The 18272-nt window shown below is 36.6% G+C and overlaps 1 protein-coding gene across 1 annotated transcript in view; it reads right to left on the bottom strand.

Annotated features, from left to right (window-relative positions):
* Positions 1-9461: 9461 nt before the first annotated feature.
* The window catches only part of MTMR9 (myotubularin related protein 9), a 44609-nt gene continuing 35798 nt past the window's right edge, over positions 9462-18272 (bottom strand). Inside the window, exons 9-10 of the mRNA XM_081269414.1 lie at positions 16726-16877; positions 9462-14226 (exon numbers count right to left, since the gene is read on the bottom strand). Coding sequence (XP_081125540.1) covers positions 14063-14226; positions 16726-16877 — 316 coding nt within the window. The 3' untranslated portion in view covers positions 9462-14062. The remainder of the gene's footprint in view (positions 14227-16725; positions 16878-18272) is intronic.

Genomic DNA, 18272 nt, shown 5'->3' with positions numbered 1-18272 from the left:
CCTAAATTGGCTTAATGAAAGATATTTTTTCTTTCCTGAATAAGTTTAAGACCATCAATTCCTAAACAACATATGTCAAAAGATTGTGCTTTGGTGGAAGACATCTGCTTGTGCCCTTAAGGAACAATGAACAGCACATGCAGATTCCATGTTTTCATTTCAGGATTCCACAGTGTTCTCAACTGAATTCACTTTTTTATGCCTGATGGACTTGGAGTGGGGCCATTGGTCTTCTCCTGCCTTTGGACCCTATTAATCCATTTTCTGTTACTGTAACAAAATACTGGAAGCTGGTTTATTTAGTTCAGTTTTGGAAGTTCAAGAGCACAGCACCAGCATCTGCTGAGCTCTGCTGAGGGCACTCTTGGCTGGGTTGCAACACACTAAAGAAGCAGGAAGGGAAACAGCCGCATGCAAAAGAGACCAGACCAAGAGCCAGGTGTGGTGGTGCACACCTGTAATCCCAGAGATTGTGGAGGCTGAGGCAGGAGAATCACAAATTTGAGGCTAGCCTCAGCACCTCAGGGAAGGCCTAAGTAACTTAGCGAGATCCTATCTCAAAATAAAAAATTAAGGGCTGGGGATGTGGCTCAAGCGGTAGCGCGCTCGCCTCGCATGCGTGCGGCCCGGGTTCGATCCTCAGCACTACATACCAACAAAGATGTTGTGTCCGCCGAGAACTAAAAAAATAAATATTAAAAGTTCTCTCTCTCTCTCTCTCTCTCTCTCTCTCTCTCTCTCACTCTCTCTCCTCTCTCTTAAAAAAAAAAAAAAAAAAGAAAACAAAATAAAAAATTAAAAGGGCTGGGGACGTAGCTCTGTGGTAAAGCGCCCCTTGGTTCAATCCCTAATATTCCTCCCTCACCTCCACAAAAAGAGACCAGGATCCCAGAGTGTCCTGACTTTATAATAACCCACTCATTTTTTCTTCTTATTTTTTTTTGTGTGTATGTAGTTTTAGATGGACAGCATGCCTTTATTTTGTTTATTTATATGTGGTGCTAAGGATCAAACCCTGTGCCTCACACATGCTAGGCAAGTGCTCTGTCACTGAACCAGCCCCAGCCTCTATAGTAATCCACTCTTGAGACCGCCAATTTACTCCTTGAGACCAGCATTAATCCTTTCCAAGGGCTTTCACTAGGCCCCATGGCAAAGCCTTCCATCTCCTCGGCAGAACCACACTGAGGACCAAGCCTCCAGCACCAGAACCCTGGGGGACAAACCATAGCAGACTCAGACTGGAAGTGAAATCATTCACTCTCTTGGTCCTCAGGCCACAGGCCCACGATGAACTGAGCCACTGGTTCTCCCGAGTCTCCAGCTTGCACACCTTGGGACTTAAACTCCACAACTGGGTGAGCCAATTCGATATGATCTCTCATTCTCCAGAGAAGCCTGCCTAGTACAAATGTGCTTGACATCCATGGGAAACTCAGCTTGAGTTCCAAAATCCCTGGATGCTCAAGTGCCTTACATAAACCGGTAGTGTTTGCATACAACCTAGATATGCCCTTTAAATCTTCTCTAGATTACTTATGATACCTAGTGCAATGTAAATGTCATGCAAATAGTCATTGTACCACATTGTTTAGGAAATAATGACGGGGGGGAAATGTCTCTATTCATTGAGTAAAGACATTAATTTTTTTTCAAATATTTTCAATCCCTGGTTGGTAGAATCCACAGACATGGAAACCTCTGTTATGGAGAATTCAGAAGGATTTTGCTAGGGGTACCAGAACCAATCCCCCATGAACACTGAGGGATGACTATAATTAAGACGAAGTCATTAGGGTAGGACCTAATAGAGTAAGACTGAAGAATAGAAACATTTGGACACAGAAACACCCAGCGGCTCTTCCCACATGAAAACAGGGCAGAGTTCAGAACAATGCTTCTGCAAACTGAGGAGTACCAAAGATAGAGCCAGCAAGTCATCAGAAGCTGGACAAGAAGCATTGTCTTGAGTACTGTGGCTTCACTGTAAATCTTGAAGTTGAGTAGGTATAGTCCTGACTTAGTTCTTCATTATTATATTGGCTATAATGGATTTAACTTATTATAAATGTTAGAATGTTTATCAATATCCACAAAATAACTTGAGATTCTTTATTTTTTACCGTTGAGTCTGAATCAAGTTGGGAAAATCTGATATCTTACCAATATTCACTCTTCCTATCCAAGAACATAGACTATCTCCTCATTTATGTAGTTCCTTGATTTCTTTCAGGTTTTTTTAGTTTCCTTCATGAATATTTTGTACACATTTTGTTAGATTTATGCTAAAATATTTTATTTGGGGAGTTCTAATGTAAATGATATTGCTGTTAACTTTAAATTTCAATTGTTCATTGCTGGTATATTACCATTTTTTTGTGTATTAACCTTGTGTCCTTGTAACCCTGCTCTAATTGCTTAGTAGTTACAGTTGTTTATTCTTTCAGACTTTCTACAGAGGCAATCCAATAATCTGTGAACAAAAACAACTTTACTTCTTCCTTCCAATCTGTATACGTTTTACTTTCTGATCTTGATGCTGAAAGGAGTGACAAGAAAGGACAAGTTTGCCTTGTTCCTGATTAGTAGACAAGTTCCTAATTACCATTAAGTAGCATAGTTTTATGATATTGTTCATCATGTTGAGAAGTTCCACTCTAAGTTTACTGACAGTTTTTATCGTGAAGGGTTGTTGGACTTTATAGAATGTTTTCTTCACTCATTGATACAGTCATATGATTTTCCTTCCTAAGTCTGTTGATATGATGGATTACATTATTAATTTTCAAATATCAAACTTGTATATTGCATATTGAGGTATCTATTTGTTCCCACTCCACCACTCCCTATCTTTTGATTCAAAATTTCAGTCCATTTATATTTAAAGTAATTGCTGATGGTGAAGAACTTCCTTCTGCCATGTTGTTTTCTATACATTTGGTAACTTTCTCATCCTTCATTTTCTCTATTACTACTGTCTTGTTTTTAGTTGATTTTTTATACTGACAACTTTTCATTCCCTGCACAATTCCTTTTATTTTCTGATTACAATGAGCATTACATGTGTAACCTAAAGTTATAAGGATCTATTTTGAGTTGATACTTAAGTAGCACAGAAAAACTCTGTCCTCCACCTTTGCCATTAAATCCCCAAATGCACATTTGGATGCCCAATAATATATATTTTATGCTTTTGTCACTTAATATTTATAATAAAAAAATGGAGTTACAAACCAAAATTACAATAATTCTGATATTTATATTTGCCTTTGCATATACCTTAATTAAAGATTACCTTCATACAGGTTCAAGCATCCTTTCTTTATACCTACAGAACTCCCTTTAGCATTTCTATAGGGGAATATCTACTAGTAACAAGCTCCCTAAGTTTGTTTGTTTGTCTTTTAATCTAGGAATATTTAAATTTCTCCCTCATTTTTTAGAGGACAGTTTTGTAATTCACAGTTGACAGATTTTTTTTTCTTCTTCTAACATTTAAAATATATAATGCTATTGCCTTCTAGGTGCCATGAATTCCAATGAGAAATCAGCTGAAAATCTTATTGAGGATCCCTTAGTGATTAGTTGATTTTATTCTTGTCACTTTCACGATTCTTTCTTTGTGACTTTCAATAGTTTCAGTATAATGGGTCTTGGCATGGAGTCTATTTTGAGTTTATGCTATTGGAGGTCATGAAGCTCTTAGGATTTTTAGATTCATGTCTTTCATCAAATTTGGAAAGCTTTCAGTCCTTTCTTTAAACAATCTTTCTGCCCTCTTTCTGGGATTCCCATTATCTATATATTAGTGTACACTGATGGTGTCCCAAAGGACTTAGGTCTATGCACTTTTCATCATCCCTTTTCTTTCTATTCTTCAGATTGTTTGAATTTTCTCCAAGCTTACTGGTCCTTTCTTCTGCTTGATCAAATATTCTGTTGAACATTTCTAATGAGTTTTTCATCTCATTTGCTTTTCAGCTGCAAGATTTATTTGGGTCTTTTCTATAATTGTTTTTGTTGCTATTTTCATTTTGTTGAAACATTATTGAGTTTGTTTAGTTCTCTGTCCATGCTTTCCTTAACTATTCAAGCATATGCAAGAAAGCTTTTTGTCAAATAAGTTCAATGTCTGGGCTTCCTGAAGGATAGTTATTTTTTATTTTTGTACCTTTGAATGAGCCATACTTTCCTATTTTTTTGTGTGTGCATGCCTTATTTTTTGTTGAAAATTGGACATTTGACTATTACTATGGTAACTCTGGAAATTAGATTTTTCACCTTTTCCCGTGTTTGTCGGTTTTTTTTTTTAAGGTTGTGGTTTACTATGTTTACTTTCAAATAATAATTATTATTACTATTGAAGGCTGCAGTAGTCCATGTTTACTTTTCCAAACTATTTTTTTGCAAATACTGTATTCCATGTTATATGTGGTCACACAAATCTCTGTTCCTTCAGTTTATGTGCATGTTTCAGATTTCTTTGCATTCTAGGATCTTAAAACACACACACACACTCACACCTCTTCTAATCTTTGTAGCAGTTCTATAGTAGGGTCCTCCTTCAACACTTAACCAGGCTTGCACTATACTTAAAGATCACCCCTAAGCAAAAGCTTAAGGTCTTCTCAGTGCTTTTGTGAGCATGTATTTCCCTGGGTAATGTACATGGCCTTCTAAACTTCCCTGAATATATGAGTTGTTTTGAATGTCTTAATTTGCCAAGGAATTTCCCCTAGCTTTCTCTCTCAGGCCCAAGATAGTCTATTATGTGTCTTGACTATATTTGCCACAGGTCCACAGGTGTTTGCAGGATTTTTGGTTTTTTCCTTCCAATATTTTTGAGCAATACTGAAAATGCACCTTTCCAATCTGAGTTTTGAGTTAGGAGATTCAGAAATGAGCTATTTGTATCAGTCCTTCAGGTAGTCCTTAGACAAATTAACAGACATTAGCAATAATTTGTGAATAAAAAATATGCTCTGATCCCTTTGGAACCAGACACCAGGCTGCCACAATGGAAACACTGGCTGGTGCTGCTTCAAGACTATCACTGTGTTAAAGAGGGAGTGGAAGCAAGTACAAGGAAAATGCCAAGAAGCTTTCCTCTCAAGTAGTGTTTTTGATTAAGTATTTGCTTGTTGTTATAAACTTTTGACTATTTTCCAGAGTTCTGACAAACTGGGTTCTAACCATTTCTGCTTGTTTTTGTTTTCTGTTGAGACGAGAGGTTGGATCTGCTACTCTTCCATTTTGCTGATGTCACTCACCCCTTTTTTAAATGGGTCTAACATTCTTAAAATGTTTTACTTTTTTTTTCAGAACAGGAAAATAGATGAAAAATATTTTTAAGCTGAAAAGTAAAGTTATATTAAAATATGCAACATCTGGGCTGGGGATGTGGCTCAAGCGGTAGCGCGCTCGCCTGGCATGCGTGCGGCCCGGGTTCGATCCTCAGCACCACATACCAACAAAGATGTTGTGTCCGCCGAGAACTAAAAAATAAATATTAAAAAAAAATTCTCTCTCTCTCTCTCCTCTCTTTAAAAAAAATATGCAACATCTATTTTTAAATTTTGAAAATTAAAATCATGGTTAAAAAGCACAAAACATACCACCTTAACAATTTTTAAGTGTACTGTTCAGTATTGTTAGTAATATTCATATTATGGTGCAAAAGATTTCTAGAATGGTTACATCTTGCAAAACTGATGCTGCACATACTGAATAAATTATTCCCCCTCCCTAAAGCCCATGGCAACCACCATTTTGTTATGTCTCTGAGTCTGACTACTTTAGATACCTCATGTAAGTGGAATGAAACAGCATTTCCCTTTTGTGACTGGCCTGTTTGAGTATAATATTCTACAGCTTTATCCATGTGAGAGCACATGATAGAATTCCCTTCCTTTTAAAGACTGAGCAATATTCTATTGTGTGTACATGCCGTATTTTCTTTACCCACTGATGGCATTTGTGTTGTCTTTCATCTCTTGGCTATTATGAACAGTGCTACAATAAACATGGTGTGCAAATATTTCCTTAAGACTCTGCTTTCAAGTTTTTCAGATATAAACCTAGAAGCAGGATTGCTGAATCCTATGCTATTTTTTAAAATTTTTTAGGAACTACCATACTATTTTCCACAGCTGTTGTACTAGTTTACATTCCTACCACAGGATATGAGATTTCCAATTTCTCTACATTTTCATCAACAACTTGTTATCTTAATAGGTTTGTGGTGACATTTCATTGATTCTGACTTACATTGATTAGCGACTTACAATGATTAGTGATGGTATACTTTCACACTTGTTGATTCATATACATCATCCCTTCATCTCTAGAAACATGTCTTCTCAAGTCCCTTGCCCATTTTAAAATCAGGTTTTGTTGCTGTTGCTCAGTTGTAGAAGAAACATTCTTATAATCTCGATTATAACTCTTTAACAGATACAATTTGTAAACGTTTCCCTACATTTTAAACATTGCCTTCTCACTGCTGTTTCTTTGGATGTGCAGGAGTTTCAAATGGTTGACATAGTCATATTTTTGATTTTGCTTCTTGTCCTTTGGTGTCACATCCAAGACACGGTCAAATCCAATTGTAATCGGGTTATGCTTAGGGTTAGGATTTAGATTTTCCCATATCCTCTTCTTAGCTTCTCATTCATTTAGATCTTTACTCCATTCTGAGTCAATTTTCATATGTGGTATAAGGTAAGGCTCCAACTTCATTCTTTTGCATGTGGATAGCCAGTTTTCCCAACATTTGAAGAGACTATCATATTTTCCCATTGTGTGGTCTTGAAATCCTTGTCATAGATCATCTTTGACATCTCTCAACACTCTATTCTGTTCCATTAACCCACATATCTGTTTATGAGAGTACCACAGTTTTGATTACTGTAACTGTGTTGTATATTAAACTGATTGGTACACCATCCCTTTGTTCTAAAAATCTCTGTCACTTTCTCTCTTGCATATGACACAGAATTTGGTTTGGATTGATAAGCCAACCTGATGACTTTTTCTTTTTTGCTGTACTGAGGACTAAACCTTGTATTCTGCCATTGGGCTACCTCCCCAGCCCTGACAATCTTTAAATAGATGAATCAAACCCGTTCACATTTAAACTGCATAATATTGCTAACTCTGTAACTTTCATGAATACAAACAATAATGCTTGCATAGTCTTTAACCTTATTAGAGACATATATAATAAAGATTACTGGAGTAATTCTTTAGACCTCTTCTTCATCAGAGAGCAACACTGCACCCACTCCCAGGCGTTATCTTCAAAAATCTGTGTACATGAGTATTTTTCTAATTTCCCATCCTCCCTCACTGGAACCTGCTAGATTGGCCATGCTGTTCACCGCAGTTGGTGGCCTGAACAGATCCACAGGGTTACTATTTCTATCTCAGATGAGGAGATCCTCCTTTTTGGCATGTGCCCTGTTAGCCAAGAAAAAGCTTCAAAGCAAGGAGGTGTGGGGTGGGCATTCAGAGTTGGGTGTAAAACATGGCATTTACAGGATCCAAAGAGAAGGATCATCGTGTGTCTATCCTTATAGACTGCTTAAGAAAGGAGGTAGTACTGTTAGAAAAGCACGGTTGTTGTGGTTTTAAAACTTTATTACTGAAACAACTGTGAGCAATGCAGCCAAATTAGCAGGTTCCTGTGAGAGATGATGAGAGATTAGAAAAATAAAGACTCACATATGCAGATTTTGAGGATAACAGCTGGGATTGGGTGGAAAGCTGCTCTCTGATGGAGAAGCAGGTCTAAATTACGCCAGCAATCTTTGTTATATATCTCTCTAATCAGATTAAAGACTATGCAAGCATTATCCTTTATATTCATGAAAGAGAGTTAGCAACATTATGCAGTTTATTCCTCAATTACATACTACAGTTGCAATGTGCAATGTTAGGAGTTTTGTGTAGCTCTCAAGAAAATCCACTGTTTAAAGTTACTGTTATGTGGCACCAAGCATGCCACAGCCATGACGTCATCAGGGACCCAAATTTCAGACACTGCTCTCCTATTCACTGTCACCACTTTCCACACAAAACCTTTAGCTCATACCCTAGGGGCAGGCATTTCTCAAAAATGGTGATATCCTTATCATCTTACTTTGCATGCAACTGAGCACTCTAATGGTGATCTGATTTAAAGTCTTTCTTGGTCAAAGACCCTAAAGACTTTTTTCTTCCTCATACTTAAATCTAATGGTTTTACCAGAATATGTTTTTGGAACTGGCCAATGTAGATCCAATTTCAAATTTTTATGTCTGGGAATTCTGTTCAAATGTTATTCTTCATTGGGCACTCCAATTCTTCCTAAGTTAGCACTACTGTTTACTTCATCTTTCACTCTCCTGGCTTTCATGCTCTTCAGTTCCATTTAATAATTTTCAGTTGAAGCTGTTCTCCACTGGGCACTTTTCAATTTCATCTTCATCTTTAAGATGACTTTGTCTTTATCCGTCAACTCTTTGTTTTCCCTCTTCCTCCTCCTCCTTGGTTTATTTCTGTTCTGAATTTTGCAATTTTCATTTGAGAATTTTTTTCTTATTTGATGGTTTTGTTTAAAGGTATTTGGAATATGAGAGTTTTCTTCTGCTTGATGTTTCACTTGTTGGGGGAGATATTTATTAGCAGCTGAAATGTTTTGACTCTCATTTTGCTTTATTTTAAACACTTTGTATGATATCAGCCGGTATGTTCAGTTTGGGCTTTGATTAGAAACAATTTCAAACTTGTAAAAAGTTTATCAGTTTTCTTTTCTTCCATAAGCTTGACTTTTTTTTCTTTTTCAAGAATGCAGACCACACATTTTGTTCTTACATTTGCCTCTCATAGGTTGTGTTTTTTTCCCTCCAAAAATTATGCTGTGTTCTCAGTTGTTCAGAATTCAGATAATGTCGGTGTGTCTCACTACTGGTAATGTTAGCTTTTGCTTGGATAAGGTGCTCTCCTATTCTGTTCTCTACAAACTTGCAACTGCTAGTTTCCATTCATTGATGGTACTGCTTAAATCAATTATTACCATGATGATTACCAAACAGTGACTTTCTAATTTCATCACTATTTCTACATTTAATAATTGGCAGTTTATGTTAAGGAAAGGTTTCCATTTCCTCTAATTAATTTATTTATATTAATACACACTAAGTCAATACTATGTACGATATATACTACTAATTCTTGGGAAATACCTGTGAAGTATTTAGAAGGGTAAATAGTAGTAAAACACACACACAAAGAGTGTTGAAGAAATGTCAATATCAACCATTCAATCTAGGTGAACAGTATATGGGAGATCACTGTGTACTATTTTATAACTTTTTTGCAGATTTCAATTATTTCAAAACATGATCAAAAATAGTTATTTTAACTGAAACACTGTCAAGACCCTCACAAATATATCCAAAAATTAAAATCAGCCTACGAATTTAATTTATCAGCTTTTGAACATATACAGATTTTATTACTATTGTCTATAGAAATTTAACACCAGCATCTGCGCAACACTCCTCTCGGGCAGAGGGAGAACACCACAGACAAATATTACAGACTGAGAACAGTGCCACACTGACAAGACTGTTTCTTGATTCAGTAAACCAAGCCTGACAAACCAACCAACTCAAGGTGACTGATTCCAGTTCAAGGACATACTTGAACTTACTACTTGGTGAACATGACAAATAATATCAAAGTGTTACACAGACTTACAGAAGTTCAGGATTTTCCCCTCAGACTAGACAGAGACAGGTTCACAACATGAAACCTGTACGTTACAGCACTTTGAGGTTTTATCAAAGCAAACTTTATAAACACATTCGCCATACAGTGCAATTTTATTGTGTAAGACATGAATAATAGTGCACTTAAATCCAAGAGTCACATTCAAATATATCAAGAGTACAATCCAAATACCCGGCTATTGTTAGAAATACATTTTTTTTAATAAACTAAGTTGTGCAAGTACAATATTTTTAGTGTAGATGGTAATAGATCTATATGGGTTCTAAACCACGGGAATCGGGGTGTATCTGTGCAGAATTTACTTCTCTAAAAAGATGTGCACTTTCAGAGTGAAGCAAATGTCTTGGCCCGACAGACACAGGCAGTGTTGCAAAACTCAGTCTTATTACACATAAAATCCTTAGATTTGCAGATGGTTGAACAGAATGGCTCTAAAAGTCAGTCAGCTCTCATCAAGACAATGTAGTGTCTACAGTGAGCTATGTTCTCTTCCATTAAAGTAAGCTCAAACTACTGTTCTCAGTGTGGTTCATGAGTAAGGGCATTAGGTTTCTTAAAAGAGAATTTAGGTAAAGGTTCAGAAATTTTAAAACCTAGGGCTAGAATTTCGGAGGATCTCCTCCGGGACTATCAGTATCATGGAAGAAGATGCTGTGGAGAGTGGATTATAAAGCCTGAGCGTAGGTGGAAGTAGTCTTATTAAAAAAAATAAAAATTATAAATCAAATATAATAAATTTAGCATTTTATATCATCTAAGAATAAATATAAATGGAGAAATCAATCTTTCAATGTTTTTTGTTAAGATGGTGAAAAACATAAAAATACTACCTGGTAATAACTTACAATACCAGCTCTGGAGAGGCAGTTTGTCTTCTTGTTAAACAATGAGAAGTAACTGACTTATATCTTGAGGTGTGGCACAAACCTGTACCAATGTGGTAATGCCATCCTTCCCTGGTGACGGTCTAAGTTTCCAGAACAGGAGGGCAGCTATTCTAAAAATTACCCACTCCCTATCCAGGAAATACTTTTCTAACAAAGAATGTCCACAGTGTCCTTGTGTAGTTCTCATCCAGTAAATTGGAAGTGGACAAATGTTAAAACCTTTGCTTCAGATTAAGTCTGATGATAACTGAACCTGATGACCTTCTGAAGACTGACAAGTACAACAGCTATTCCTGAAGCCAGAAAACTACCAGAGTTCTGTCTTTAATCAGATCTTTCAAAGGCAGCAAAATGTTTTCACTTTAAGAAACTGTTAAATCTTTTCCATGATATTGACTTTATTTAACATAAGCCAATTACTGACTAAATCAAAGACTAAATAAAATCCCACTAAACTTCATCTTTAAAATGAAAGGCAATGAGATCCTACCTCTAATCAGGCCTCGGAGGTCAAAGAAAAGTTTTTAAATCCTCTATATAGAATTTTCAATGAATCTATCATTATCTTTGCAAGTTTGCTCAAAAATCATTTAAAATTCTACTTTGACAGCCTAATTTTTCTAAGAAATAAATATATTTATAAGTTGTTTAAAAGCTAATGGATTCTATTATTTTGCTTTTCTTTCCATTTAATGTTAAAACAAAAATTTTAATCAATCCAATTACTAAAAAGTTTCAGGTTTCTTATATAATCAAGTAAATATATTCTTCTGATTTTCAAAAAATCATTAGCTTACATCTCAGGATCCTTGGTGTTACTGAAGAAGGACTGTAGTCCTTTGTATTTCTGAAGATGATCTTTGGGGATCTACTCTATGAAACATTTCCCGCTGTCAACCAACCTCTCTACAGAAGAAGAGTGACAACTAACGTACGTGGACTGATCACCTCACACTTGATTATATCTGGCTCATACAGGGCATCTGCTTGCTTACTAATTCTGTCACCAATTCTTTTCATTCAAGTTTTTAAAGCCATATTCACCAAAGGCAACTCTCCAGACCTAATGCTTAACAAGAATTTTTTCATGAGCGTGTCCATTGTAATTTATCCTCCTCACCCAAGGGCGGTAACTTCATAGTATTGCTAGAAACCCTCTTCAAATTATAGTGATGATGCACTTGTTCTTGACAGGGTTCTTGAGTTTGGGGAAACTGTAATATTTACATTATTAAGTGACCTTTTTAAAAGTGCACTTATAGCAAAATGTATTTTTAAAACTTGCAAACAGATCTGAGGTTTGGTTAATCCCTATTTATGTTAACTTTAAAATACAAACTTATCCTGTCTCAACAGGAGAAAGAAAAAGAAACTGAAATACTAGGCTATTACTGTCTCTGGCTCACACATCAAGTGTTCATCAGGAAGACAGGTGTAAACTGATGGCTTAAGAGTTTCCCATGACCAAGCCCAACAACAATTCCCTTCCAAGTTGCTACCCATGGAAGCCCTGCAGCTGATCAGCATAAGCAGTGGAAGTTGCTTCTAAAAAAATCACTAAGGAAATCTCCAGATGGTTCTCCTTGTCAGTCCATTAGTTGAAAAGAAAAGGGCTCTTTTTTCATATGTGGCCTTGAGACAAAAATAAGAGAAGACAAAAAGATCAGCTGCACAAACCAACAAAAGGAATTTTGAGGATCCATAAAAAAGTGAGGCTGTTTCTTCTTTTTCGAAACTCAGACATTTCATAGAACACGGAGATATGGGCAGCAAGAACACCTCTAAAGCTCCTTCCCTTAGTCTTTTGTGACGGTGTCAATGCCCCAGGAATCATGACTACAGTCAAGAAAATAGGCCAAGAATAAAACTGAGCTTAGAGAAGAAGGCAGGCAAACTTACCTAGACCATTTGACTGTTGATTGTTATCCAGCCTTTTGTACAAGTCTGAGAAAGGCAAAAAAGAGGAAGTTTGGGAATTTGAAGACAGAAAGCATCTGCCATTTTCTAAGGCTCCTGAATGTGGCCATAAATTTTGCAAGAGTATATTTTTGAAAGTTGTATTCTTACCTCAATATCTAACTCTGCAGCAGGGTCCAATGCCATGTTACTACTGAAATCATATGCACAGATGGTGTGGAAACGGTATTACTCTCCAAATATTCTCTTAAAGGAAAACTAGAACGGATGGTATTGTTACCATGAGCAGTGCCATTAGTTAGAAACACATCTGGACAGTACTGAACCACAAACATTCAGAGCTGCGGTTATAACCAAGATGCAGAGCAGGAGCACAGCCACTGCTGTTCTGTAACACTGAGACGCTGCAGAACTGCTTCTGAGGTTTAAACAGAGCTGCATCGTATTAAAAAAAATCTCCTCCTTCAGTTAAATTATGTTTGCCTAACACATATTGGGAAAATTAGTGGAGTCAAGATAAACTTGCGAATGGCTCTAGCCAACAAGAAAGTTTTAACAACCATAGTCCCAGTAAATACTTAAAATACTTAAAAATAAAATAAACGCACACATACACATATAAAACAGTGCAATTAGAACTTCTGACAAGGGCAGTGCATCTCTGGTTTAAGGAAACCATATTTGTAGCTTAATCTTAACAAATTAACCTTATTCTAAATGATGATTTAATTTTATATCCAGTATTTTGATACACATTTTATATGCATGGTCAGAGACCTGAAAAACAAATTCAATAGTAACAGTTCTCTCTTAATAACAAATTCCTACTTGAATTCTGTATTGCACATACTTTTAGTGTCTGCTCTTCAAATAAATTTAATTCTTCTTAATGCAAAAATCAAATGACCATACCTGTTGCCCTTACAGAAAGAAGGTACCTTGAACAAGTATTCCAATTTTCCTTTCTTGACAATCCAGAATGAGAATGAATTCAAATTTTTTTAGTCTAAAATTGTAAGAGAATGGTCATTTTTATGTTGCAAAGATAATGGAAATGGCATAGTAAACAATTTTTTTTGTTTATTAACCACTTCAGTTTTAAAAAACATTTCTATACCAAGAGTGCTAAAAAGCTTGACTCTTATTAATCCACCAAATATCCCCTAAAGAGATTTCATCATACCCTCAACTGGTCTGGAGTACTGTTTGGAAACAGGACGAGGAGGAGAGTTTTGGTAAAATGATGTGTGACACAAATGCCATTAAACAGGTCACCGATCCCATGTAAAATGGGACCTCCTTCCTGTTTCCAAAGCAATGTGATCATAGTGGGTGTGGTTTCTACAGTGCTGAGAGAGCATGACATCAGAGGGGTCCCCTGTCCAAAGCCTTAAGTTGAAGGCTATCAAGTACAAGTGAACTGCAGAAAGAGAGGGGAAGAGGAGGACTCGGCCCTGAAGGTCCTTAGGATGGTGGGGGTCTTTCAGGGACTCTCCCTCAGTCCATCCTCTGTTTCCAGTTCTGCCAACTGCCTCCTCAGGATGTTGACCTTTGCTTGTAATTCCCTGTTGTACTCAATGATGTTCACCATTTCCTCATATGCTTCATCCACATACTTGGAGGATCGGTTCCAACGTAGGAAAATTCCTATTGAAAATTCCACATGAGTGGAAAAACAGAAGGGAAAAAAATAATGGATCAACACCATGTTAGTGGATAATAGATAATTCCCTGTATTATACTGCACATTTTTTCTTCAACACATATTGTTTTGTTTATTTTTTAACAAGATCTAATTTGGTTTTTGTTGTTGTTGTTGTGGTGGTGGTGGTGGTGGTAGATGAACAGAATACCTTTATTTTATTTTATTTATTTATATGTGGTGCTGAGGATTAAATCCAGTGGCTCACATGTGCTAGGCAAGCTCTGAGCTACAACCCCAGCACATGTTTATTATATTCTAAAACATACAGGCATCTTGAGGTACTGAAAGAATCCAATTAAATATAATAGCTAATAATTCACTATTTTTATGTACATGCTAATTCTTCCGAAAAATTTCACAAAATTCTCAAAGAGCAAAATAGTGTTCTGTGATATATTCAAGAAAAGAAGCTGATAACAATGCCACAAACTTCCCAGTTTCACGATGCAAATCATTTATTTTTACACTCACAGGGTTTACTCTGGCCCGATTTCCTACATGTGTGAAACCTCTTTCACTGGAAAAGTGACAGTGATGGCAAAAGCAGAGCCCACATGGGTTGCTGCCTCAACTTCAGCACAGTGTGTGCTCTTCTCCTCTCATTCCCCCAGTATTTGAGAGGCATAATTGCTTCCCTTCTCAAATAATAATTACCCTTTTACTACAGACTAAAAGGATTTATAGTCCTCAGTATCAGCAGGGTAACTGGTTCTAGACATCCTCTTCCCTTGGATACTAAAATCCTCGGATGCTCAAGTCCCTTATGTAAATGACATAATATGTGCACACCCTTCATATGTTTTAATCTTCTCTAGATTACCTATAATACCTAATACAATGTGAATGCTATGTAAATAGTTGTTATAGGGAATAACAACAAGGAAAAACTTTACATGTTCAGTACAGATGCAATTTTTTTCCAACTATTTTCAACCTATGGTTGGTTACCTCTGTGCATGTGCAACCATAGATAAAGAAAGCCAACGCTTAAAGATTAACTGACCTACACTGTTTCTTCTGTCACACAATTATTCTAAACCTATCATAAGATCTAACCTAATACAGCATTTATTTCTTCCAGCCCTGAGTTGAGGAAGCACTAAACACATACTGGGACTGTTCTTAATGGAGTAGCAGGAATTCATCCATGTAACAACAAAATTTTCCTTCTACCACTAAACTCTTAAATCCCAATGAGGCTTGGTTAAAACTAGTTAAAGAACACTTCAGGACATCCAACTCACAAAGTTGGCTTTTCTCCCCAAAAGCTAGCTTCTTCGGTGATTAAACATGACAGTGGCTTTTAGATAAATTGTCCTAAAGTCTTTAAACAGGAACTAAAGCTGTAATCTTTCACTTAAGGGATCACTTATTCTATTCCTGTGACTGTCCACAAAAAAATAGGCAAAGAAGTTCTTTTCCTAGCAGCCAAAAGGCCTTCCCAAAATCAGTGCCTGAAATCCTAGCCTCAGAGAGCTTGGAGACTACATGAAGCCATCTCCCCAACTCCCAGCCAGGGACGCCTGGACAGGAGGGATTAGAGGCACATGCTGAGATGGCTGACCCACAAGGAGAGGACACAGCGCTGACATTCAGAAGAGGTAGAAACTGACCAAGAAGGCAAACCATCTAAGACCTTCTGTATAAGGGCAAACAGCTCTCCACATGCAAAGTGCCCTCAAGATACAACACATTAGAATATGGTATAATCACTGACATTTATGGTAATTTAGTCTGATTCACCAAATAGCTGCTATTCTTGTATCTTAAGCTTTATCACTCTTAATATGTACATGAATAAAGATGTGCTTACTGTCTTCAAATGATTACAAAGAAATTAAATGGTATTTTATAGCCTTTGTTTCATGAACAGCTAATATATTTTAGATAGCTTTTGGTAATTTTTTCAGAATAAGCTTTGCTATTTAAGGGGATGAGCTTCAGTATCAGAAAAATTAGTATATGTAAATAACCTACTTTAGAATACATGTAAAAACTGAGCATGGATTATTGTTCTATATGAACAATGAGATGTCTGCAATTCTGCAATGATGGTATTGTGTCTATTTATAGGACATTACTGGAATGAATGAAAACTTAACCATTTGATAGCATTTACACAGGAACCTACCATAATAACAGCATAAAAAGGAAAACAGCTTATAATTTATTCATATCCAACTACCTACTTAACCTCTGTTATGCAAAAGCAATGCATTTTCCTATCTGGGGAAAACAGAACAAGAAATAAATACAGCAGTGTATCATCACTCTCAATTTCTCCAATGGGGACTAGAAAAAATGTGATAAGATGACTAATCAGAGACCACTTAGTAACAATGACAAACAGGCCTGAAGACCACATCCAGGCACAGCAGCACAAGCTCTTGGGCGCCAGGAGAGCATCTGGGAGTGGTTAGTCAGCAAAGGGAATGGTTTACCTTCCCACAGCTGGAGACTCTGTGGAGCAACCGAAGGCCAGATGACCAGGTTGTTGGCTTCGAAGAGAGGATTGGCAAACTTACTCAGCTCACTGGGCCGATTGACCCAGGACCACAGAGACATCGTTTTCTGCTGGAGCTTCAATTTACATCTGATCAAGAAAGAAAATCACGAAACAATCACTATGAAATGTTCCTCTTAATAGGACAATTTGTCTGCTCTGTACAATAGAAGGCAGAACACAAGTCCTTTAGTAGGAAATAAAATACTGTAAAATAAAAATATTTGTCATAAAATTCCATCAGCATTATAACTCTCAACAAAACAAAGTCTGTTTTACAGGCCTCCAAGAAACGGGCAAAAGACAAAACCAGAATCGGGTTATGTTGGGTTTGCCAATAAAGCTTAATCCAGAGTCCTTTATTATATCTGGGATTCACTGTATCTATGTATCTATGTATGTGTATGTATATATTCAAGTACTAGGAACTGAGCCCAGGAACACTTTACTACTGAGCTATACCCCCAGTCCTTTTTAATTTTTCATTTTGAGACTGAGCCTTGTTAAGTTGCTGAAGCTGGCATAAAACTTGTGATCCTGGGGGCTGGGGATGTGGCTCAAGCGGTAGCGCGCTCGCCTGGCATGCGTGCGGCCCGGGTTCGATCCTCAGCACCACATACCAACAAAGATGTTGTGTCCGCCGAGAACTAAAAAAAAAGAATAAATATTAAAAATTAAAAAAAAAAAAGAAAAACTTGTGATCCTTCTCCCTTAGTCTCCAAAGTCTCTGGAATTTACAAGCATGTGCCACTATGCCTGGCTCTGGAACTATATTTAAATTTAAAATAGCTAAATATAAAAAAAAAAAAAAAACTTCCTATTTTCTTTGTTTCTGAGAAGCCTAGTATATAAAGACACAAAAATTTATACATATTAAAAAGGAGGTTGAATCAAATCTCAAAATGTAAAAATTTTTTAGATAATTATTTAGCTTTTTGGAAAACTAACACATACATAAAACATAAATTGTCAAAGATTTAAAATGAACATGAATCTTGATGTAAAGCAGACTTAATCTACATCCATACCCAATGAACAATCTTTGTAATAATCCTCATATTAAACTCTTTGACACTATCATGGAATAAACTATTTGGAAGGAAAATGGACTGCTACATTTTAGGAAAATGTAAATTTAACAAAGATTGAAAGCCTGTGGTAAACTTGTATTAACCAAAAAGATAATACATTCAATTTTCACAGGACTCACTGCTCAAGCTGAAGTTTTATTATAAAGTCAGGTTTGCCCTGAAACCACTAGATTGTTTACAAAGCTGTAAACAAGTTAATTATGTGTGTTTTTTGTATGCAATACATGTTTTCCACCTAATCACAAAATCTGTATGGCACTGGACTTTAACTGTTAGTACAGTGTGTCCCACACTATGTTCCCAGGAACCAGGGATGGCAAGGACAAGACATCACTGCACCCAGGGGCCACAGCCCCATGCTTCCTGCCCATGGCTAGCCAATCCCTGAACTTTA

The sequence above is a fragment of the Spermophilus citellus genome (assembly GCF_964194105.1).
Source record: "Spermophilus citellus genome assembly, chromosome: 16".
NCBI classification, from domain to species: domain Eukaryota; kingdom Metazoa; phylum Chordata; class Mammalia; order Rodentia; family Sciuridae; genus Spermophilus; species Spermophilus citellus.
This window is presented reverse-complemented; position numbering and strand designations above follow the sequence as displayed.